The 26593-nt window shown below is 39.8% G+C and overlaps 1 protein-coding gene across 1 annotated transcript in view; it reads right to left on the reverse strand.

The window, feature by feature from the left end:
* The window catches only part of TNFRSF21 (TNF receptor superfamily member 21), a 117359-nt gene extending 107915 nt beyond the window's left edge, over nucleotides 1-9444 (reverse strand). Inside the window, exon 1 of the mRNA XM_044004986.1 lies at nucleotides 8870-9444. Coding sequence (XP_043860921.1) covers nucleotides 8870-8989 — 120 coding nt within the window. The 5' untranslated portion in view covers nucleotides 8990-9444. The remainder of the gene's footprint in view (nucleotides 1-8869) is intronic.
* Nucleotides 9445-26593: the final 17149 nt, after the last annotated feature.

The raw sequence follows: 26593 nt of genomic DNA on the forward strand, positions 1-26593 counted from the left end.
CCATTGATCCATCGACTGCTCCACCTAGCTGATGATCACTTGGAATACTGGTTCTGCCATTTGCTTAGGCTTTAATTCTCTCAACTTCAGTTTCCTTATTTGTCAAATGGGAATACTAATGGGGCATCTAAGTGGTGCAGTGGATAAAGTGCTGGGCTCATCTTTCTTAGATACTTAATAGATCTATGACCTTTGGCAAGTCACTTAACCTTTGTTAGCCTTAGGTTCTTCATCTGCAAAATGAGAATAATAGCACCTACATCCCAGGGTTGTTGTGAGGATCAAATAAAATTTGATTTGTAAAGCACTTGGCACCTAGTAAATTACACACATACATATATATGTTTAAATATACATATATGGGAATTATTGTTGCTATTATTGATGGTTGCCTTACCTACTTCACAACTATGTCTAGAAGAAAGGGCATTGAAAAAATGGCAAAGCACTACATAAATGTGAATTATTTATGTAACTGAAAAGATTGTTCAGTCACTTTCATTTGTGTTCAACTCTTTCTGACCCCATTTGGGATTTTCATTTCAAAGATTCTGGAAGGGTTTGCCATTTCTTTCTTCAGCTCATTTTAAAGATGGGAAAACTGAGGCAAACAGGGTTAAGTGAAGCCCAGGGTCACACAGCTAGTGTCTGAGGTCAGATTTGAACTCAGGAAGATGGGTCTTCCTGATTCTGGGCCCAGAGTTCTACCCACTGAACCACCTAGCTGTCCCAGTTGAAAAGAGAGCATGGTATGTACTGGAAAGGGTAAAAGACTTAGGAGTCAGGAACCTGGGTTCAAATACCACCTCTGAAAGACCTAAATAATACATTTCATTTAACCTCTTTGCTTGGATTTCCTCATCTTTAAAATGGGGTTAATAATAATGCTCATATTACCTCCCTTACAAAAGTTTCATGAGGCTCAAATGAAATAATATATGTAAAACGCTTGGCAAACATTAAAGCAGCATCTATGTCAATTGCTTGGTTATAATGAGATCTGTCACATATTGTTTGATCTAGAGCAAGGCATTGCTGCATAGCAGTGCGACCCTGGGGGATCTCAATTCATCACTCTGGCCCCAAGTTACCTCATTTCTTATAAAGTTTTGTAGATAATCAACCATCTTACTTTATAAATCAAAGGATCACAGATCTGGAGCTGGAAGGGACATTAGAAGACATCTAATCCAATCCCCTCAGTTTACAGATTTGGAAAATGAGTCCCCAAGAGGTGAAATGACTTACTTGTCCAAGGTCACAGAGGTAACAAGTAACAGACAGGATTCAATCTCAGGTTCTGTGATTCCAAGTTTAGCATTCATTTTCCAGTACCAATATTGTGTAATTATTTTTTGTGACATCTTTACAATCAGCAAAGAATTTTCACGTATTCTTTCTCACATGATCCTCATAATACTACTATGAGGCGAGTGGGACAAATATTATCCCCATTTTTCATATGAGGAAACTGAGGTTTGGAAGTTCAGGGACTCATCCAAGATCACTAGTGACTGATTGTCATATGTTTTCCAAGTTCAGCACTTTTTCCAGAATGAATACCATGTTGTTTCTGGGTGGAAACAAGTTGTCAAGGAACAAAACAGAGAAGTTAAAGTATTTTGAAAAGTAGTAAACATTTCATATTTATTTACTTGAGCACAAGTTAGTCCCCAATAGACCGTTAAGTTTCTTGAGGACAAAGTTGATTTCATTTTTTTCCCCTCTACAGCCCCAGTGCCTAACTATCTGGTACATAGTAGGTATCTAAAAATGCTTGTTACATAAACAAAATAAATGTCACACACACCTAAGCTGTAGGTCATAGTGTTTCATTATTTTTTGTTACATGATTTTTTTTTCTTGGAGAAGCCACAAGGCTATTATCTATTTTGGTTGATTGTGTCAAATGAACCCTGGTTTTGAGTCTCAACTCTGCCACTAGATGTGTGACCTTGAATAAGTCATTTCACAAGTTCCCTACAAATGGACGTAGCATGAAATAAGAACTAGGAGAAAAAAATATACAATGACCACAGTGATGTAAAGAGAAACAATTTTGCAAGATTCTGGAAGTCTGGTCCAAAGACTGTGGTCATTTTATGACTTCAGAGGGCTGATGATGAAGCATGCCTCCCACCTCCTGGAAGACAAGTGACTATAGATGCAGAATGAGACGTGCATTTTTAGACACAATCTGTTAGTGTGCTTTGATAGACTAAAGTTATCTGAATAACAGAATAACTTCTAATGTAATCATAGGTTCACATATCTAACATTGGAAAGGACCTCGGAGACACACTAGTTCCATCTTCTCATGTTACAAATAAGGAAACTAAGATCCAGGAAGGTTCAGTGACTTGACTAAGGTCACAAAATAGTAAAACAGGTGATCTCTGAATCCAGGTCTTCTTACTCTGAACAGCTAGGTGGCACAATGGATAGAGCACTGGGCCTGAAGTTAGGAAGACCCGAGTACTTTAGCAAACTGGTCTAATGACTTTTAAGGCCCTATTCTAAGCAATATTCTATCCTCAATTGTGTCATAGTACATTGTATGTACCTCTCTGCATTTATATGCTAAGATTTATGATAAGTTAGAATACTGTAAATGAAGGAAGCTAGCCTTTCATTATCTAGATGAGGAAACCCTTATTCTAAGATATTCTAGGATTATCTGGTTAGAACACACAGAAAAGAGGCAGCCTTAGACTCAGCCTTTTAATAATTCAGGTCCTGGACATGACATTAACAATGTCCTCCTCCAAGCTTCTTAGTGAGTCTGACATTCAGCCTTGTATAAGAAGGAACACCCTCTTGACAAATTGACATTCTGAGGTGCAGAGATCCCAGGTAATCACCCCCAATAAAAGAGAGCAAACTCATCTGGGTTGGGGGAAAGGGTCCAGGTTTTAAGGTTTTTAATCCAATCTTATAACTACACTTGCTATTTTCTACCAAGCTCAAAGCTTAGTAGTCATATCTTTATTTTTAAATTGATCACACATATAAAAGTTTCTAAGACCTGCTAGCCCTTTTCATTATCAGAAGCCGTGTGATACAGGGGAAAGAACACAGGTAATAGAGTGAAAGGTTTTGGGTTCAAATTCCGCCTCTGAAGCTTACTACCTGAATAAGCTTGAACAAATCACCTAACCTCCATTGGCCTCGGTTTCTTCATCTGCAAGGTGAAGGAGTTGGGACGACATGGCCACTGGGGTCCCCTTCCAGCTTTAGGTCTGTGACATCATGGGTCTTTCTCAAGCCTACCTGATGTGACTCATCTCAAGATAAGCTCCTTGAGATCAACAAACAGGTCCTGCTTCTGTTATATCATACTTGGCACTAAGGTCACACTGTACATGTTAACACCAGCAGAAACTTGGAAGCCTCATTTGTTTGGTTTTTTTCTCTTGAGTTACAGGAGAAACAAGCATGATGGTGGAAAAAGGCACTAGACTAAAAGATTCCCTCAAGTGAACAGTAATTATCAGTCAACTACTAGGTCCAAGGCACAGTACTGGGTCCAGTGATGTAGTCTCTTGCCTCAGGTGCTTACAATCTAAGTGTAGCTCAAGGGAAAGGCATGTTTACCAATAACTATGGAAGTAAATGTGACTTTGGACTCAAGACATGAGAGTTCCAATATTTGCGTGATATCAGGCAAGGCACTTAAACTGCTTTACTTCCCTCATCTAGATAATGAAAGGCTAGGGTCCTTCCTTTATTTACCATATTCTGCCTTATCATACATCTTAGCATATAAATGCAGAGAGGTCCATACAATGTACTATGACACAATTGAGGATAGAACTAATCATGTTGGGGAGGAGCAAGAAGAAGAAGAGCCAGAAGTCTGTAAGGAGGACATGTCTTAGCACTTCACAACTTTTTAAAAAAATTCAATATAGATTCAGAAACTTAGCACTGAATATCACTAGAAAAATGAATTTGCATATTAACTATTTACATTTCTGTTATTATGCATTGAAATTAAGTATCATAGCAATATTTCAATCACTCCTCCTACTCCAAACCTTACAACACACAGCCTCTCTGAAGCGGTTTGATTTATTTTTTCCAGTACTGTAGAGATACCTAAATTCAATATAAACACAGGTGGCAAGACAGACAGATCTTTCCTCTGAGACACATGGGAAAATTCACTTGTTATCCAAAGCCAACCTGTGCTCCAGAGTCTCTTCCTTTCATCTTAACAAGGTGTCTCTACTGCCTTCAACACATGGCAACCTGGTAAATACAAAATTACTTTTTAAAAAATAGTCTACACTGGCCCCCGGAGTTGGGAGAACCTGAATTCAAATCTGGCCTCAAACACTTAACACTAATGTAAAGAATTAATTGTTATTTGAGGTTTTTATGCCTCTGCGAGCCCTGGCCTGGGGCTCCAAAAACCACCCACTGGTTGTAGCCGTTTGCCAGGGCTCTGGCACTTCATGTCATCACCACTTGCCAACGCCTACATGGGCCTGGCAAAATTATAATGATTGGAAGTCTAGTGAGGGCAGTCATGTGACTGTCAGAGCGGCCATCCCATTGGCTGGGACTGTGTGGGGTGTTTCTAGGTTTGGGGGAGGAGAATTGGGCATTCTAGGTGGAAGCTGGAAAGCGGCAGGTGTTCTACTGTGTATTTTCAGCTGATTCCTGGGCGGTGGTATTTTTCAGGTACTATAATTTCCCTTTCCCCATTTTTATTTCCTTTCCCTTGATCCTACTGATCCTGTTTGTGTTTGTTTTGTTTTTTTTTAAGTTCGTTCTTGTTAAAATAAATCTTGTTCCGTTTTTGAGGGCGGCTGCCGGTTTCCTTCCTTGCCCCAATATTGCGGCAAAATTGGTCCCCACACTTACTAGCTGTGTGACCCTAGGCAAGTCACTTAACCCCAATTGCCTCACTAAAAAACAAAGAAACAGAAAAAAGTCTAAAGCATTCTCCTCCTCCTTTAGCTATTATGTTGTCATTTTTTTTAAAGTTAAGGCATTTTGTCAGAAACATGAAAATATCCTTGTGACAGCTAGTTGGTGCAGTGACTAGAGTGCTGGGCCTGGAGTCAGGAAGATTCATCTAGCTGTGTGACCGTGGGCAAGTCACGTAACCCTGTTTGATCTATAAAATGAGCTGGAGAAGGAAATGGAGATCACTTCAGTATCTTTGTCAAGAAAACCCCAGATGAGGTCATGAAGAGTTGGACACTGAGCAAAACAAAACAAAAGCAGCTAAAAAACAGGGTATAGTGGATGGATTGTGGGATTTGCACTTAAGAGAGTTGAGTTTGATCCAATTAATCCAGCTCTGATACTTCTTACCACCAAATGATCTTGGACCAGTCATGGCCCTACTTAGCCTCAGTTTCCTCAACTGTAAAATGAGGGGGTTCAACTAGATCACCAAAGTTCTTCCCAACTCTTGAATATAATTAAAGTCTGGTTGACATGAATTTTAGAATGTTCAAGATAAAAGTGACCTTAAAGGTTATCCAGTTCAATATTTTAATTTTATAAATAAGAAAACTGAGGCCCAGGCAGAGGGAATGATCTGTCCATGGTAGTATAACTAGAATTGGGATTAAAATCAAAGTTTCATTACCCCTGGTCTTTTCCTGTGTTTTTTTTTTCCTCCATTACTCCACTGATGAAATATAAACTGTGCTAATGAATGCTTAAATTCTCTTAAAAGTGTAATGAATCAGTGCTAAATTACAAAGTTCTAACTCTATGAATGTGTACAATAATTTTAAACATAGATCTATTATATCATCATAGCAATAGCAATGAAATAAAGAATATTAACTACCTCGAATTTATATAGTACCTTATGATCTACAAAGTATTCTAAGAGTTAACAGATATGGGTTCAAATGCCAGCCCTGCCACTTAACTACCTGTGTAACTTTGAGGGTTATGGACCAGATGCTAAAGTCTCTTCCAACTCTAAATCCATGATCCATAGGAGGTAGATAGTATGTGAACTTTGATCCTCATCTTACAGACTGGAAAACTGAGGCTCAAAATGTTTTTGTCTCAGCAGTTTCATACACAGTATGAATTTTTCAAAGTATCCTCAAATGGCAGGTTATTCATAGGAAAATTTTGAGGATTCAAGTTATTGCTTTACAGATCAGCAAAGTCCTGGTAACTGGGAGGACATAAATATCTTGTCCATAACTAAGAAAGTCAGGAGGGGAACAGAAAAGACTTCACTAAGAATTTAAACATAGTTCCTTAAAAACTCCCATGTTCATTGCTAGCTGTGTGACCCTGGGCAAGTCACCTAACCCCAATTGCCTCACCAATAATAATAATAATAATAATTAATAATTGTTAAAAAAAAACTCCCATGTTCAGTCCTCCTGACATTTCAAGTCTAAGAGGGCACAATGTATCATTTTAGTGACATGTGAAACCTCTTCCATCATACTCAGTCTGAGAATCAAATGTCCCAGTATCATGAGATTGCTTCCCCATCACCACTACACTATTTTATACTTTAGAATGTCAAAGTTGAAAGGGACCTTAGTGGACCTTGTATTCCAAACCTTTTTAATTTACAGATGAGGAAACCAAGGCTCCCAATGACGCATCCAAGGTCATGAAGCTATTGAGCAACTGATACAGGTCTCTACTCCCAATCCAGTGGCTCTTTCCACTATACTACATTGTCTTCCCTTGAATTTTAAATGCAGTTGATCTTTCACTCTCAAAGTTTCCAGGCTTACAAATGGTACAGGTAGTTAAATTAAAATTCCATAGGCATTTAAGAAAAGGAGAAACATGGGAGGGGGGGGGGAGAATTACATTCTCTTTTCTTTCCTAGTTTCCTAGTATTTCAAGTGACTTTCACTTGATTTACCCAGAGCATCATTTAACACCTTTCTAATTCAAAAACAGAAAAGCAGCTCCCTGGATCATCCATTAGCAAACTAAGATTCAACCAGGTGGGTAAACTAGGGTCAGCAGAATAATTAGACAGAACACCATATTGTGCAAAAAGCCAAGCAGAAGCCTGAGAGTACTCAACTCCATCCTTCAGTTGTTTTCCATTGATCAGCTTTTTTTTTTTTAACCCAACCTCACTGACTCTGAAACGAATTCTCTTGATATTTTTCACCTTCTACACCAACACAGGTTTCAAGGACCGGAACCTAGAGTTTACCTACCCCAAAATGGAAGGAGGTAGAAAAGGTTCATTAGGACTACTGACAGAAACAAAGTTCTTTCCTCCTCCCCCACCCCCAATCTCAATTCTTAATCTCTCTCTCTCTCTCTCTCTCTCTCTCTCTCTCTCTCTCTCTCTCTCTCTCTCTCTCTCTCTCTCTCACACACACACACACACACACACACACACACTGAATGCACCCTGCCATAGCAACTGCAAGGATCTGGGATCAAAGCAGTCCATGGTGGCCCTACTCAGAGCCTTTCAGGAAAAGGAGACAGCAAGGCTGCCTCTGCTATACACAAGGGAAAGATTCTGCCTGGAAGGCGGACTCCTGTTTTCTAATCCAGGCCACTGGAGGAAGGGGAGTGAGGAAAAATGGGGGGAAAGCGACAGTTCCCTGAAACCTTGGCCCCTTGCCCAGGGCTCCCCACTTTCCCTACAGCAGGGGACAAAAGATAAAGGGATACTAAGAAAGATTTGAATTAATGACTAGGAAAGAGACGGAATTAATGGGTTTGACCTCCAATTCTACCCCTTCACCCCTCCCCCAAAGCACCTCCTTCCCCAGAGTCTCAGAGGGGAATATGAAGAACTCAACGGATAAGGGCATTCATTTTTGTAGGGGGTTGTTGTGGGGACTGAGGGCAGAAGGCCAAGGTAATTAAGGTCCTAAATCCAGACACGCGCCAGAAGCAGGTGCAGCAGACCGAGGGACTGCACCAGCTTGAAAGAATCCCAGCCCGCTGCCCGTAAATAGGAGGGGAGGGGCGGAAAGCCAACGGGAGAGAGAAGGAAGAGCTCATCTTCCTTTTTTGTGTCTCGTTCGCCCGCGCCCCCCACCCCCACCCCCCATTCTGAGCTCTAATGCAGTAGCTGGAACTTTAGCGGTTCCTTGGGATGGGTCTAAGGTTTTCAAGAGCAGACAACCAGCCTAAGGTATGGGGGGAGGAGGGAGGAAGGCGAAGGGAAGGAGGCGAGGGCAGGTCTCGAGAGAAGGACCGGCTGATACAGGCGCCCTGCTCCGGAATGCGGGGCTCCAGTGCACATGGGCGCTCTCTCTCCTTCCTTCTCCTTTCCCTACTGCGGTAGCATCCAGACATGACACTGCAGCTGAAACAAAAGCTACGGCCGCCGCGCTGCCCGCACAAGAGCTAGCTCCCAATCCCGGCTCCCCGCCCCGCAGAATCTGGCCCACAGGCCCGGGGCACACCTGGGGACCAGGAACGGAAGGAGATAGACTTGAAGCTTCTCCGCAGGGAATGGTGCCACTCTAGGGATGGATAGCCAGCGATGGCTGCCTAAACCTACACGGATCAGCTCCCCCACCACCCAGTAAAACTGCGTGGAATTTTTTTTTTTTTTTGCTTAGTCCCCCACACACACACCCCCCCCAAGTCCGGCCTGGCAGAGTTCCCCAAAGGGCGGCCCTCCAGTCTATACCTCGCCTTTGCAAGCCCCAGTCACTCTGGGTTTCCATCAACGCTCATGAATGCACCCTCTCTTCCAGGGCAGGTGTCCTAGGGCCTCATGCCTCGCTGGCCCAAAGGCGCCAAGGCTTGGGATCTGAGAAACTAGGAAGGGGAGTAGGGAGAAGGAAGCCACCCCTCAACTGGTCACCCACACGCCCAGGGCGTTCTACCCCTCCACCGCCTCCGCCCCCGCTTCCCCAGTCCCGCCAAGAGCTTCACTCACCAGGAGGAAGGAGCGGGTGATCATTGCGGTTCGGGGTCCGCTGGCGATCCAGCTGGAAGAGGAAGAGGCAAAGCGGGAGCAGCGCCGGCCGGCGGCAGTGCTGCTCGCAGAAGCCCCCATAGATGGTCCGGGGGCTCGCAGTGGAGCCTGTGGCCCGCTGCCCCGCGGCAGCTACACTCCCTAGCTGCCTCTGCCCAGCGCCACATCCACCGCTGCCTCCGGGGCCAGGAGCCCATCTAACTCAGATGCTCCATAGAGACTGCGGCAGGCGGAGAAGTGGAAGAGAGCGACAGAATCGGGTTTGGGTGGCTTTCAGCACCTGCCCAGCGGTGCGGCAGCCAAGGGGAGGAGAGGCAGCCGCTGCAGCAGCCGTCGCCTCCCTTTCCTCGCCTCCGAAACCGGCTGCGAATAACCAGGGAGAAGGGCTGGGTGCAGGAGAACGAACGAGCAACTTCCCATAGCGAACCCTCAGTCCAAGGCTAACAACCCCCTCCTCCGCCTCTCAAACCAGCCGGTTAGGGAATGAGCTAGGGCGGCAGCCCGGGCAAAGATACACACGTGGTGGAAGAGAAGGGGGCGGGTCTACTGCCCTTTGTGATGTCACAAAGAGGCGGAGACAATTCCCTTTGTGTAGTTAGAAAGAAGGAGGGTTCCAGGTGTAAAGGGGGGAGGGAAATGTTGCCCCTTGGCGTTCTCTTCAGGAATTACAGCCGAGTTTTCTTTAGGGGAATAGATTTGTTAATTTCATGGTGTCTATTTTGCACACGCCTGTCCCATATTTTCCTCGTAGTTTTCTCCCACAGTGATTTGACGGGAAGTATTTCACAGAATAAATGTCTTGTGCAGGTTATTGGCATTCCGGATACAATGACATTGAGGAGCAAAGTGGTGAAATGGCCAGGGTGGCCAGAGTCACCTTCTGAGCCCCAGTTTTATCTGTAAAATGGGGATAATAATAGCACCATGTGGTTCTTGTGAGGATTAAATAAGAAACACATCTAAAGCAGTTTGCAAGCCTTATAGTATTCTATAAATCCTAACTATTATTATTAATACAAAGTTTTTGATGAAGGATCTATGCATATACTTTATTTTTTTTAATTAAATTTATTTATTTGTTACATTTTAAGTTCCCAACAGTCTCCCTCCCTCCCACCTGCCACTAGAAAAGTTAACCAGTTGATGCATTTTTATGTGTGTGTATAATTTATATGTACATGTATACATATGTGTATTACATGTATGTAATATGTATATATTAATTATGTGTATATATAAAACCATACTATGCATACTATTATTTTTCAATTATTTCTCTGGAGATGCATAGCATCTTCCTTCTTAGGTCCTTTATAGCTGATTTGAGTATGTATAATACTCATGGAATACTACTATGCTTGTTACTAGCTGTGTGACCCTGGGCAAGTCACTTAACCTCAATCGTCTTAAACACCTGGGGCCATCTTCAGACATCCTAATATATATCTTGCCATTGCACCCAAATAGCTCTAGAGGAGAGAGTGGTATTGGTAACCTTGCACACCCCTCCCTCACTTAAATCCAATTCAGTGCAAGTCATGACATCACCCTGATATCATGGTCCTCTTCAAGAACCAAGGACAAACAACAACAACAATTCCATATGCATATACTTTAAAGAGAAGCTTTGTTTTGGGGGGAAAGAACAACACTGGTGAGTGGAGCTCAGCTTGGAGCAGAGGGTTCAGTAAAACTAAGGGGATAAGCAGAGTAACTGATTAGCCTTGTCACCTTAGGCAAATCACTTCTCTTTGCTGGTCCTGAGTTTCCATATTCCTTCAATGAGAAGATGGCACTGAATGATCTCTCAAGTTTCTTTCCTGCTCAATCATTCAGATATTCTATGACTAATGAATTTCCCATTCATTACATCACAATCATCATCCTGGATGTTGTTTACATCTCCATAGATTCTTATGATTGTTAGGGACCACATCTATGCAAAACATATTGTACTAATGGCAACCCAGAAGTCAATACATAAGGGCAACTTTGGGGAGGGGAGTAATCTCTAACAGGGGCTCAAAATAGAACAGCAATATGCCCTGCCTAATCTGATACTACAGAGTTGTTCATAAAATCATAGATTTAGGGGGCAGCTAGGTGGCACAGTGGATAGAGCACTGGCCCTGGATTCAGGAGGACCTGAGTTCAAATCCAGCCTCAGACACTTACTAGCTGTGTGACCTTGGGCAAGTCACTTAACCCTCATTGCCCAACCAAAAAAATAAAATAAAATGAAATCATAGATTTAGAAGAGAAAAGGACTCAAGAGGCCATCTATTATTCCAGCCCACTTATTGTATAAATGAGGAAATTGAAGCTGAGAGATTAAAGTACTTGCCCAAGATTAGAAGTAGTAAGAGGCAAAACAGGGTCCTCTGAGACTCTAAATCCAGTATTCTGTACCTTGATGCCTCCCTGTCTTGGTCAGAAATAACCCTGGAATCCATCTTACCACTTGAGGGGATTGGGGGCCACTTCTCAAGGCAATGGTGAAGATTTTGGTCTGGAGGTGGTTGCAGATAGCTTGGGTTTCTATAATCTCCTATAGTAACTTAAGTCTATTCTTCACTGTCAGTTTGTCAGCTTCAAGGCAGAAGACTAGATTGGATTCTATTCCTGGAGATTGTCTAGAAAGGCACATGGAGCCAACTGCTCAATTTACTTGTTAATTAAAATATTGTTCTGACTTATGCTCTGTTGCTCCCTTTGGAAAACTCTGAAACTCAATTCAGAGATTAACTCCAACCTATTTTCTCAAAAGACTCAACCAACAAAAGACAGGAACATACACAAAAATTCCAAAAATCAAGGCTTTATTGAGAGGGGAAGATTGGGGTGAGGGGAGGGGGGGTAAAGATCACTGCTTTTATAAGTGAGCCATATTTTGTATCCTTAAGGCCCCCAAACATAATCTCTGGCAAATTTCATAAAGGCTTCTAAACATATTGTCAAAATCCATAGAGTTTATTGTCTTTTTAGTGAAGAAGGAGACAGGAGGTTAAGGGATTTAGGGTTTAATTTGCTTCATTAAATGTGGGCTAGAAAATGTAATGAATAAAGGATTCAGAGTATGTCTACATGCATTGCTGATTTGACAATTTTAACTGAAATGGAAATGACTGATCAAGTCTATTAAAAAAAAAGCCAATTAATGTGAAAAAAATTAGCTCTCCCACCCCACCAAATCTTTTAGAATGAAAAGACTGGCTGATTGAATTGATTAGGCAGTTTAGTCAAAATACACAACTCTGTGCCAGAAACATCTTTTCTCAAACTGAGGTCTACAATTCACTTGTTTTAGAGCTAGCAGTTATCTATCCCAAGGAGGAAACTGAGTTCCCAAAAGGGGAAGTGACTTGTCCAGGATCATGCAGATAGTATAAGAAACAGAACTTGAGCCATGACATTTGAACCATTAATTTGAACTATGACACTCTTTTTCCAGATTAGCCCAGACAATATCACTTTATGGTTCTCTCCTCAATTTTCTAAAGCTAGACATATAACACTAGACCAATGTGGCAATGTTGGAGAAAGTAGTTGACCAGAATATTATCCTGGTTACCAAAAGGCCAAACCTATCACTGACCTGTGGGTACCAGGCTTGTGACCCAGGGATTTAACAACAGCCACAACAATAGCAGATATATACAGTTTTAAAGTTTACAAAGAACATTGCATATATGACCTTATTTGATCTTCACAGAAGCCCTATAAATAAGTAATAGTTATCATCCCCAATTGAATGATAAGGAAACAGAGGCTTGGAGATGGGATTATATCACATAGCTATTAAATGTCAGGGTCAGGATTTGAACCTTGGGCAGGTTACTGCTAGCCCAAAGTCCAATGTCAGTTTTTTAGGCTTTTTGTTTTGTTTTGGTGGTGCAATGAGGGTTAAATGACTTGCCCAGGGTCACACAGCTAGTAAATGTCACGTGTCTGAGGCCAGATTTGAACTCAGGTCCTCCTGAATCCAGGGCCAGTGCTTTATCCACTGCACCAACTAGTTGCCCCCCAATGTCAGTCTTTTGAAGGACATTCAAATAGTCAGCTATGTCAAATGAGATAGTTTCAACTATATCCAATATGTGTGTATGTGTGAAATTATAATACATTATGTATATGTATTACACATATATCAGTTTTTTCTCTGGAAGTGAATAGCATCTTCCTTCATAGGTACTTTGTAGTTGATTTGAATTCATATTACCCAGAATAGCTTAGTCATTCACAGTTACTGATAACTATTTCAATATAATTCATTTCCTTCGTAATCCTCTATGTTTTATTTTATACATTTAAAAACATTACTCTGAAAAGGAGGCCACTAGCTTCACCAGATTGCCAAAGGGGTTCCTGACACAGAATGGTTAAAAACTCCTGCTTCACAGTTTGAAAGATATTCAGGAAATAAATAATCTGAAAAGTAGGTTGGCTGGTCCCATAGCAGGGATCAGGCATGAGTGGAGGTTAGTTTGACTGCCACATTGGTGGCAACAAAATTTCGTTTTAACCCAACTGGCAAAAGTTACCAATTATAATCCTCCCCTTCCAACCCCCCTCGCCCCCCAAAGAAACATAAAGCAAAACAAGAAAGAAAAAAAAGTGTTTCAGACTGATAATGCTTGTAGTAATACCTTTTTGTAATGTACTATTTGCTGATCAATCAATAAGCCTTTCATTAAGTGCCTACTATGTGCCAGCCACAATTCCAGCCACTGGAGATATAAATGCAAAAGTAAAACAGTCCTAGCCCAGAAGGAGCTTATATTAAAAGGAAAAGGGCTGTGAGTTTTAACCTTAACAAGGTAGTACCCATGTCATCTATTGTGTTTAACTGGTTTTGTTGCTGTTGTCTTCATTTATATTATTGTTATCAGTTATATTGTTTGTTGGGATCTGCTTTCTTGGCTCTACATCACATCATATAGGTCTTTCAATATTTCTTTTAATTCTTCATATTTACCATTCCTTGCAGTTATTCATAAAATATTTATAGACCTTGAGGTCATGGATTGGATCCTTAATGAAAGATATCCACAAGAATAAGGTATGAATAAATTGTTCCAAACCTCAAAGCCATTCTTGACCCTTCATTCTCATTCCCCACATCTACTCAGTTATCAAGTCTTGTGGACTCTACATCTATAACCTCTCTCACATCCATCCCTTCTCTTCACTCCCACAGCTGCAACCCTGAACTATTGCAGTAGCCTTCTACTTGGTCTCTCTGTTTCCAATCTTTTCCCTCTTCAATTCATCCTCCATATATCTGCCACGTGGATATTCCTAAAGCACAGGTCTGATCAATTATGCCACTCCCTAGCATAAGAAGCTTCAGTTGTTCCCTATTGTCTCTAAGGGGAAAAAAAATCAGATTCCTTTGTTTGGCATTTAAAACCCTTTATTCTCTAGTTTGAACCTATATTTCTCAAGTGAATTCACATTACTAACCAGCTATTACATTCCATCAGGCTGCCTTTCTTACTTATTGTACTAGGTTGTTTTTATTTATAGTAGAGTCATTCAGTCATGTTTGAATTTTCATGACCCCATGGACCAAAGCACACCAGGCCCTTCTATCCTCCACTATCCCTCAAAGTCTGTCCAAGCCCATGTTTTTTTGTTTCCATGTTCCCATCCTCTGCCTCCCCTTTCCCTTTCGTTTTAATCTTCCCCAACATCATGGTCTTTTCCAATAAGTCTCATCTTTTCATCATGTGCCCAAAGTATTTTAAGCTTCAGCTTCAGTATTTGACCTTCCAATGAATAGCCTGAATTAATTTCTTTAAGTATTGACTAATATGATCCCCTTGCTGTTCAAGGGACTCTCAAAAGTCTTCTTCAGCACCAAAATTTGACAGTGTCAGTTCTGGAACTCTCAGATTTCTTTACAATCCAAATCTCATAGACATACATTGCTACTGAAAACAATAGCTTTGACTATATGGATCTTAGTTGGCAAGGTGATGTCTCTGTTTTTAAGTATGCTGTCCAGATTTATCTTAACTTGCCTTCCAGGGAGCAAGTGCCTTTTAATTTCATGGCTGCAATGATCTTTGAGCCCAAGCATATAAAAATCTGACACTGCTTCCATTTCTTCTTCTATTTGCCAGGAAGTGATGGGACCAATTGCCACGATCTTAATATTTTTGATGTTAAGCCAACTCTTACACTCTTGTTTTTCACCCTTAACAAGAGGCTTCTTAATTCCTCTTCATTTTCTGTCATCATCTGCATATCTGAGATTGTTGATATTTCTTCCTGCAACCTTAATTTTGGATTTAGATTCATCCAGCCTTGTATTTTACATGATGTACTCTGTATATAAGTTAAATAAATAAGGTGACAATATATAGCCTTGTTGTACTCCTTTTCCAATCTTAAACCAATAAATTGTTCCATGTTCAGATTTAACTATTGCTTCTTGAACTGCATACAGGTTCCTCAAGAGACAAGTAAAATAATCTGGTACTCCTGTCTCTTTGAGGACTTGTACATTTTGTTGTGATTTATAGTCAAAAGCTTTCGTGTAGTCAATGAAGCAGATGTAGATGTTTTTCTGAAAGCCCATTGCTTTCTCCATAATCCAGTGAATGTTGTCAGTTTGGTGTCTAGTGTATGCTATAATACAGTATAGTACTATACATATAAGACAAAGTCTTGGGTGTCCATTCAATTAAGGAGGATGAGAAGGATGATGATCTAACAAAGGAAACTTAGAAAGCATGATCAGAGAAATTTGTTGGGGGGGGGGGGGAAACACCTGAAAACTAAGCAGATGCTCGCTGATTGAGGAATAGCTGAATAAATTATTGTATATTAATGTGACAAAGTATAGAGTATTGTTTCACTGCAAGAAATGAGAAACAAATGATTTTTAAAAGAAATGGAGGGGCAGAGCCAAGATGGTGGAGGAAAGACATTAAACCCACAGGGCTCCTGATACAATAACCCCAAAAATAACAATAAAAGGACCCTTGGGGCAGAAAACCACAAAAATACAGGCTGAGAGTTTTCTCCAGCTATAGATAGATTTCAGGGGGCTGTGCTGGGCCACGAATGAAGCCTACCCCCGCAATCAGGCTGACACACCAGAAACCCGCCAGAGGAATTTGCCCCAGTGCTGCAGCACAGGTGTCTTCTGGAACCGAGTGCACCGTTGGGCTGAAAGGCTGGCCCGGGGCTGGGGGGGCGGTGGTAAATGCAGGGGTACCAGTGGACTGGGGGGAAGGATTTGACTGTATCACCCCAGTAGGGAACCAGGAAGAAATCCTGAGTGGTGGGAGACCCAGGTGGGGGAGGGGAGCAGGGGAGCAGTCTCATCGGAAGCTGAGAACCACACCACAGAGAGCTTTGCTGGTTGGTTGCTTAGTAAAGTAGGCCTGAGGTTATCTCTGGACCTGAGAACAGGCCAGGTGAGATTAAAGCCTGCCCCCCCCCAACCCAAAACACCTGGGACCCTCTGAAGCTGAGAACAGGAGTGGAGCCGAGAAGCAGTCCCACCCCCCCACCCCCACCCCCAGTGGAGAGTTTAAAATCAAATGAAAACCAGGCCAGGCAGGCTGAGAAGAAGCCCAACCATCCCCTGGGCCATTCTGTAGTCGAACATTGTGTCCTGGAAGCAGCGCCACACTTTAAGAAGGAGTTAAAAGCCAAGAAATAGTAAGCCAGGATGAGTAGGCAGAGAAAGCAGAAGACCATCAGAAACTTCTTTGGGGGTAAGGTAGACCACAATACAACCTCAGAAGAAGAAGGTAATAACAGGGTCAAAGCTCCAACATCCAAAGCTTCCAAGAAAAATATGAACTGGTCTCAGGCCATGGAAACTCTCAAAAGGGACTTTGAAGAGAAAGTAGGAGAAATAGAAAGAAGATGTAGAGAAAAGGAGGAAAGAATGGAAAGGAAAATGAGAGCGATGCAGGAGTCATGAGAAAAAAGTCAACAGTTTGAAAAGCCAAATGGAAAAGGAGATTAAAAAACTATCTGATGAAAATAACTGCCTAAGAATTAGGAATAAACAAATGGAAGCTAGTGACCTTATGAGAAAGCAAGACACAGTAAAGCAAATGCAATTGAATGAAAAAATAGAGGGCAATGTGAAATATCTCCTTGGAAAAACAGCTGACCTGGAAAATAAATCTAGGAGAGATCATTTGAAAATCATTGGATGGGGCAGCTAGATGGTTCAGTGGATAAGGCACCAGCCTTGGATTCAGGAGGACCTGAGTTCAAACCCAGCCTCAGACACTTACTAGCTGTGTGACCCTGGGCAAGTCACTTAACTCCCATTGCCCTGAAAAAGAAAAAAGAAAAAAAAAAAAGGAAGAACATCATTGGACTACCTGAAAACCATGACCAAAAACAAAAGCTTAGACACCATCTTCCAAGAGATTATGAGGGAAAATTGCCCTGATATTCTAGAAGCAGAAGGTAAAATAGAAATTGAAAGAATCTACCAATCACCTCCTGAAAGAGATTCCAAAAGGAAAACCTCCAGGAATATTATAGCCAAATTCCAGAACTCCCAGATCAAGGAGAAAATACTGCAAGCACCTAGAAAAAATGAATTCAAATACTGTGGAGCTCCAATAAGGATAAAGCAAAATCTAGCAGCTTCTACATTAAAGGACCGAAGGGCATGGAATATGATATTCCAGAGGGCAAAGGAACTGGGACTTCAGCCAAAAATCACGTACCCAGCAAAACTGAGTATAATTTTTCAGAGGCAAAAATGGGATTTCAATGAGAAAGAGGTCTTTCAAGCATTTGTGATGAAAAGACCTGAACTGAATAAAAAAAATTGACTTTCAAATACAAGATCCTGGAGAACCATAAAAAGGTAAACAGGAAAAAGTCTTCATGAGGGATATTAAAAGATCAAACTGATTACATTCCTACATGGGAAGAGAATACTTTGAAATCATAAGAACTATCTCAGAAAGAAATTATGGGGCAGCTAGGCAGTGCAGTGGATAGAGCGCCAGCCCTGGACTCGGGAGAACCTGAGTTCAAATGTGACCTCAGACACTTGACAATTACTAGCTGTGTGACCCTAAGCAAGTCACTTAACCCCAATTGCCTTACCAAAAACCAAAACAAAACAAAAGTCTTCACAAGAAATTCACAGAAGACAGGGCTGAACTGAATATGAAGGGATGATATCTGTAAAACATTTATGTTTTGTTCATTGTAGGGCAGACAGGGTGGGGTGTCTTATGTCTGGGGCTGGATTTGGGCTTGGGGCCTCCTGGGTCCAGGGCTGGTGCTTTGTCCACTGTGCCACCTAACTAATCCATGATGACATCATTAAAATAGGGTTGAAGTGTAGGAGGAATAAACTGGGGAATGGAGAAGGGGAGAGATGATCTGGGGAGAGGTAGTTCACATGAAGGAAACAAGAAAAAAGCTTATGGAGGATAGTAGAAGAGGGGGAAGGAGTTGGGGAGTGAGTGAACCTTAATATCATCAGAATTGGCTCAAAGAAGGACTAACATACATACTCAAGTAGGTATAGTAATATATTTTTGCCCTGGGGTAGGGAGGGAGAAAAGGGTTGGGGGGGGGGGAGAAGGGAAGGAGGAAAGGGCAGATTGGGGGAGAGAGCAGTAAAAAGCAAAACACTTTCAAGGAAGATGAAGATGTTCTGCATTACTGCACCAGTATGACATATTGAATTGCTTGACCTCATAGGGAGGGTTGAGGAGGGAGGGAGGAAGAAAAATTTAGAACACAGAATTAGCTCAGGGACCCTGATCTCATTGGAGTGGGCTCATGGAGGGAATAGCTTTCATACCCAATTGGGAGAAGCAATCTATTTAACCCTGCAGGAAAATAGGAGGGGAAGAGGACAAGAAAGAAAGAATGAAAAAAGGGAGTGTAGAGTGAGGGAGAGGATAGTCAGAAGTAAAACATCTCTGAGGAGGAATAGGTAAAAAGAAGAGTAAATGTCATGGGAAGTGGGAGTAAAAGAAGAGTAAATGTCATGGGAGTGGGATAGAGGGAAATAGTTATAACGATTGATTATAATGGCAAAACATACGGTACCTACTTTTCTGGGCTTTTATGAAGAAAATCCTCTTTCAAGCTTAAGGAAGTATATAAAGGTTATGATGAACAGGATACTATCAGGAAAACCTGGAAAGACCTACATGAACTGAAGCAGAGTGAAATGTACTGTATACAAAATAACAGCAATAGTGGGGGATGATCTGCTGGGAAGCATGTGGTTATTTTCAGCAAGGCAATGATCCAATATAACCTTGAAAGACTTATGAAGATTGCAGCCCATCTGCAGAGAAAGAACTGATAGTATCTGAAAACAGATGGAAACACATTTAAAGTTTTTTTTTTTTTATTTCCTCTTTGACAATTCCTTAATCTGAAGTTTTGGTTTTTTTGACTGTTTTCTCTCACAACTAGCTAATATGGGAATTTTTCTATGACTACTCATGTATAACTTATTTTGAATTGATTGAGTTCTTGTGGGTGGGGGGTAGGAATGGAGGGGGGAAGAGAAGTTGGAACATAAAGTGTTTTTTTTAATTGATGTTAAAATTTTGTTTTTACATATATTTTGGAAAATAAAATTCTATTCAGAATAATAAAAAAAACAATGGAGGGCAGCTAGGTGGCGCAGTGGATAGAGTACCAGCCCTGGATTCAGGAGGACCTGAGTTCAAATCCAGCCTCAGACACTTGACACTTACTAGCTGTGTGACCCTGGGCAAGTCACTTAACCCCCATTGCCCAACAAAACAAAAAAATAGAGGTGGGGGTGTTCTTTTGTGTGTGTTTGTGTGTATGTGACAATGGGGGCTATGTGACTTGCCCAGGGTCACACAACTAGTAAGTATTAAGTGTCTGCAGCTGGATTTGAACTCAGGTCCTCCTGAATCCAGGGCCAGTGCTCTATCCACTGAGCCACCTAGCTGCCCCATGGGGGAATGTTCTTGATGCAAAACGTTGCCTACACTTTCAGATGAAGTCATTGACTTTCATTTCATTTAACCATTTTGCTTTATTACAAGACACTTCTCATAATGAAAGAGAACATAAATATTTGTAATATAAAAACAAAACACATAAAACTTTTTAGAAAGGAGTGGAGAGAGAGGGTAGAAATAGGATTACCAAAAATCTTTTTAAAAAATGAAAAGAAAAGAGAATCATTGCAGGATCTTTAAAATATACAAAGAATAGAAGAAGGTCAGTAGGAAACTTAGACAAGCAGGGCAGCCTTGAACAAATTGATTTGGTACATAGTTGAAGGGTGATGAAAGCTGTACATAAAACTGATTCACATATGAATACCCAGTCCTCTTTTTCTGCTGTGCTTTGTGTACAGAAATGCTCATCTTATTTGGTGTTTGCTGAGTTTTAAAAAAAAAAAATCAATGAATCTTGGGGAATTAAATTGCACATTTGGTGGGAGTACCCATATCAAAGAATTCACCAATCCAGTTAAATTTTGAATAAGCATTCATTCGTAATTCATTAATTCATTGTGGCAGAATGGGAGCTATCAGGACAAGAGAACTAATTCAGCAATTTTGGTTTCTCTAACTTTCTAATTGCATCAATTATTTTGGTCAAGGGAAGTGTTAAAGAAATGAAAACTCCATTTTGAGGGATGGGGAAGTACACACAACTCGATTTCCTCCCATGGTTTCAATAAATTTGCCTCCACACTGAATTGATAAGCACATTATTTTTCACTCATGAAGCTTTACTTGAATCTAGATGGGCTTAGAAACTTAGTTATTTAAAAATAAAATGCATAGCAATTCTTGTGGCTCTCCATAATTTCACCTTGGAAGGAATCAGAACTCAATTTCTAGAAAATCACTAATCTTCCCAAATTTATTTTCCTTCCAGATACTTAGACTTGGATAGTTGCAGGGAGCAATCAGAATGCAATGATGCCCACCAGAGACTTTTTTGATTATTTTTGAAGTAAAAAGAAGATTAAAATATATGAACATTTGTTAATTGACAGCCCAGCTAAAATTCAGGGAGCTGAAGCAAAGATAAAATTAAATGCATCTTCTTTCTTCTTTTCTCTCCCAAACTCCCAAATACACTTTGGACATTTTTGCTTCCTTTCTCTTGTTTACCCATTCTCTCTACCTAGAATGATTCCCAGCTTTTCTCTACAACTACCTGTATTTCAAGGGCCTAATTAAGACCTGCATCCTCACTTAATCTTTCCCTGGTCTTATTTTCACCCTACTTTGAAATCTTCTATCACTTTATCTCTTCCTTTCACTTGGTACTCATTTTATGTTCCTTGGCATTATTAGTTGAAAGGAAGCTTAATGTAGTGAATAGAGAGCTTGCCTCAGAATCAGGGAGATATGGGTTCAAATCCTGCCTCTGATACATACTCGGTGGTGGGTAAATCAGTCAAACTTTCCAAGGCCAGAAGTTGCAGAACAGTGTCTGGTCTAAAATTTCTGCAGGTGTAGAGGGAATTTTCTTGGCCAGAATTCCCTATACCACTGAAATCACAGGTCTTGACCAAATAATAATTGCTTGTTATATTTTTATGTAAATGTTTTTCTCCCCACCATGACTTACTGTAAGCTCAGTGACTTTTATTTCAGTGTCTTATATTTCTCTGTGTCTCCCAGAATCTAGTACAGGGACTCTCCCAGTCTCAGTATTTGTTGATTGATACTAACTTGTGAGTCATAATAGCCTCATTACACTTGGAGTTTTATTTATTTGGAAAAGGGATTTGGGGATGTTGTAGAAATCTATACCTGAGCATAGATTATAACTAATTCCTATAAACTCAAAAGGCAATGCAGAGAAAGGATTTGAAATAATTAATTATGATTTCAAAGGACTGATAATAAAGATTTCCTTTACCGAGGTGGTAGAATACAGATAAGAAATGGGGCATACTTTGTGGCCAATGGATTGATTTTTTTTTTACTTTATTGTACTTTTTTCTAAGGTAAGGTTGGGAGGTGAAGGAATCACTCAGAATTGACAGTGGTGTTTACAAAAAAGAATTATCAGGTGGTAAAGTAAGAGGTAGCAACTTTGCCAAAACTTCTTACATAATGACCACAGAAAACATACCAAACCAAATTCTCTGTGAGAAAGTCAAGAAAAAGTCAGAGTGAGTAATTTTCCAGTCCAGGACATCTTAGGAAGATAGATCTGTGGACACAGGAACAGGAGCTGACCAGGATGATTTATTTGTGTCCCCCAGGCTTCCATAGCATACCAGTGAGGGCAATGTTACATTTTGACAGGAATAGCATTGGCAGGGAAAAGACCATTGCCTGGGGATGGTAAGTGCATTGAAAATTGGATCAGAAGAGATCCTAAGAAAGAAAATAAAAAATAAAAAAAAAGAAGAGATCCTACGGAATGACTGTATTAGCTCGGGGAGCAAGAACAGGTGCTACCTAGTAGGTCTGTCACCCATTACCTAGGTCACAGTTCCATGGCAAAGAGAGTCATAAGGGAGAATGATACCAACCTATGTAAGAAGTAGAGCACAAACCAAGAGGGCAATAAAAAGACCTTTTCCAAGGTCATACAACATTAGAAACACCAAAAACTCACAGACCTCTATACTTAGCTATGAAAGTAGTAGAATAAAAGACAGAAACTCAAGCCAGTCACATCTGCCCTACCCCTCAGAACTTAACAGAGCCCAACTCTAGTCTAAAGTCAAGAAGTAGGCTAAAAAATGAGCAAACAACCCCCCCCCAAAAAAGAACCTGGTCATAAAAATCCCCTTCTGGTGATAAGGGAGCTCAAGGTACAAACTCAGAAAAAGACAATGACTTCAAAATGTCTATAAGCAAAACCTCAAAGAAAATTTCAGATTATACACAATCCCTCCAAGAACTCCTGGAAAAGCTAAAGAAAAGAAAAATTAAAGAGCAAGGAGAGATATCTTTAAATAAGAACAATAGAGGACAATTGGAAAAAGAAATAAGAACTATAAAAATTTTGAGAAGAGAATAGCTTGGTAAAAGAGGCAAAAAAATTACTGAAGAAAATAACTCCTTAAAAAAATCAGAATTGGCCAAATGGTAAAAAGGGGTACACAAAATACTGAAGAAAATAACTCCTTAAAAATCAGAATTAAAAAAAAATAAAATAAAATCAGAATTGGTCAAGTGGAAGCTAATGTTTCTGTGAATCATCAAGAAATAATATAACAAAGTCAAAAGACTGAAAAAATAGAAAAAATGTGAAATATCTCATTGGAAAAACAACTGACCTAGAAAATAGATTGAGGAGAGAGAATTTAAGAAATTTTGGACTACTTGGAAGCCATGGACCAAAAAACAAGAGCATATATAATTTTTTAAGAAATTATAAAGGGAAAAACTGTCCAAACATCTTAGAAACAGGAGACAAAGTAGAAAATTTTAAAATCATTATCAACAAAACATTTGTATTTTTTAAAAAGAAAAAGATCATGCAACTAAATATAAGATAGTCCTTTCCTGATCAGTGGTTTGGAGAGTTCATAAATTACTAGAACTAGAAGGAACCTTAGAGGTAATATAAAATCATAAGGAATCACTTCAAAGAACTAGAAAAAATAATATCAAAATTTTATTTGGAGGCAATAAAAAAAAAAGATCAAGACTCTCAAGGGAAACAATGAGAAGAAGGAACAAAGCATGCCTAGTAGTACCAGATCTCAAATTCCACTACAAAGTATTAATTCTCAAAACAGTTTGGTACTAGTTAAAAAATAAAGAGATCAATCAGTAGAACAGATTGGATACACAAAATAGAGTGCTAGACCTGTTATCAAGAAAACTTCAGTTCAAATCCAGCTTCAGATGCTTATTAGCTATGTGAACTTTGGCAAGTCCTATAACCTTTACCTGCCAGAGCTTTTCCATCTGTAAAATTGGGATAATGATAGTGCCCACCCTCCAGGATTATTGTGAGAATAAAATGGAATGATATGTGTAAGGTGCTTTGAAAATGTAAAAGCTCTATATAAGTGTTAGCTATTGTTATTATTATAGGAGCAAATGCATCTAGTACTCTAGTATTCAATAAACCCCATTTACTCTGATAAGGATTCACTATTTGAGAAAATTTGTTGTACATACTGGACAGTAGTATGAAAGAAATTATCTGTAGATCAATACCGCACATCTTATACTTAGAAAAACTCCAAATGGATGCATGACCTAGATGGATATAAAAAGTCACATCGTAAAGAAATTAGGGAAACATGGAAAAATTAACTACCAGACTTACAGCTAGAAGAAAAGTTCATGACCAAACAAGTGAATGAGAGATCACAGAAGATAAAATAAATAATTTTCATTATATGAATTTTGTTTTAATTGCACAAACAAATCCAATAAAATTAGAATTAAGAAGCAACAATTAACTGGGGGAAATCTCTGCATCGTTTCTCTGATAAATGTCTCATTTCTAATATATACATATGTGTATGTATGAAACTGATTCAAATTTATAAAAAGAAAGGAAGAGAGGAAGGGAGCAAAGGAGAGAGAGAGGAAGGAAAGAAGGAAGGAAGGAAGGAAGGAAGGAAGGAAGGAAGGAAGGAAGGAAGGAAGGAAGGAAGGAAGGAAGGAAGGAAGGAAGGAAGGAAGGAAGGAAGAAAAAAGCCATTCTCCAATTAATAAATGGTCTAAGGCTATGATTACTTTTCATTGGAAAAAAAATAAATAAAACAGGCTCTCCATAGCCATGTGAAAAAAAAAAATTCCTCCAAATCACTTCCCATTAGGAAAATGCAAATTAAAGCAATTCTGATGTCCCATCTCACATCCAACAGATTGGTAAAGATGAAATGCTTAGAATAGTGACTGGCACATAGTAGGCACTTAATAAATGTTTGTTGATTGATAGATTTTAAAATGATAAATGTTAGAGAGGCTGTGAAAAAACAGGCACATTTCTGTGCCATTGGTGGATTTGTGGATAGGTATAATCATTCTGGAAAGCAATTTGGAATTAGACACAAAATGTTACTAAATTGTCTATGTCCTTTGACTGAGCTACAATGTTGAAACTCTTTATGTGTTAGCAAAAAACCAGAAACTAAGGAGATGACCATTGACTGAAGAAGGGCAGAATAAATTGTAACACATGAATGTAATGGAGTAAGAGAAAGCTGTTAAGAAATGAGGAAATAAGTTATTTCAAAGAGACATGGGAAGACCTAAACGGACTTCTGCAGAGTGACCTGAGCAGAACCATAAGGACAATATATGTTATAACATCAATATTTTAAAATGAACAATTTTTTAGAGTAATAAGCATTTTTATTTATACTTTTGAGTTTCAATTTTTATCCCTCCTTCCCTCTACCCTCCCTGAGGAGGTAAGCAATCAGATATGGGTTATACATGTACAATTATGTAAAACATTACCATATTAGTCATTTTATACAAGAAAACTTGAATAAAAGAAAAAATGAAAAGAGTGGAAAATAACATGCTTCAATCTGTTCCATCAATATCAGTTCTTTCTTTGGAGGTGGATAGCATGTTTCATCAATAGTCATTTGGGATTGTCTTGGATCATTGTATTGTTGAAAATAGTTAAGTCATTCACCTTAAATGAATACTCTTTAAAGACTTCCCTCTACTTTTTTTTTTTTTTTGGTGAGGCAATTGGGGCAATTGGGGTTAAGTGACTTGCCCAGGGTCACACAGCTAATAAGTGTTAAGTGTCTGAGGCCGGATTTGAACTTGGGTACTCCTGACTTCAGGGCCGGTGCTCTATCCACTGCGCCACCTAGCTGCCCCTCCTTGAATGTTATTTCAATCATGACATTCCCTTTGTACAGTGGCTTCCATTTATCTCTTGAATCAATTAAAAATTCCTGGTGGCTAACTTTAAGACCTTCCTCTACCTGCACCCCTTAAATAATACCCCTTATTATTATTATTTTTTTACTATATCCTCACGGGATCACTGAATTTTAGAGATAGAAGAGATCCCAGCATCTAATTGTTTTTTAGCAACTATCTAATCTAATCCGTACTCAAAAGTCATCCTTACTAGAACATATTTGTTCATTATGGTCATCCAGACTTTGTTTGAAGATCTCTAAGGAAAGGATCTTCTCAAAGCAGCCATCTAACAAATTCAGAGGTTCTTAAGTTTTTGTGTGGACTTCTTGGACTCATTGGCAGTCTGCTGAAGACTATGGATCCCTACTTACAATGTTCTTATATATAACATAAAATACATTGGATTAGTAAGAAAGCCAATTATATTGAAATAGTTGTCAAAATATCATTTTAAGTTCATGGATCCCAGGTTAAGAACCACTGTGGACTATTTTCTAAAATTTATTTTTATTCCAAATTTAATAAACACCAAATAAAATGGGCATTTCCATTTACATAGAACAGAAAAAGAAGAGTGTGCATAAAATTACAGATGTCTTATATATATTTAATATGCTCAATTTTTATCTTTCAAAACTGTCCTCATATTCACATCCTTCTGACCTTCCTTCTGTTCTCTTCATTTTTTTTTTTGGTGGGGCAATAGGGGTTAAGTGACTTGCCCAGGGTCACACAGCTAGTGTCAAGTGTCTAAGGTCAGATTTGAATTCAGGTACTCCTGAATCCAGGGCCAGTGCTTTATCCACTGCGCCACCTAGCTGCCCCTCTCTTCAGTTTTTAAAAAGATGACTTG

The sequence above is a fragment of the Dromiciops gliroides genome, chromosome 4 (assembly GCF_019393635.1).
Source record: "Dromiciops gliroides isolate mDroGli1 chromosome 4, mDroGli1.pri, whole genome shotgun sequence".
NCBI classification, from domain to species: Eukaryota; Metazoa; Chordata; class Mammalia; order Microbiotheria; family Microbiotheriidae; genus Dromiciops; species Dromiciops gliroides.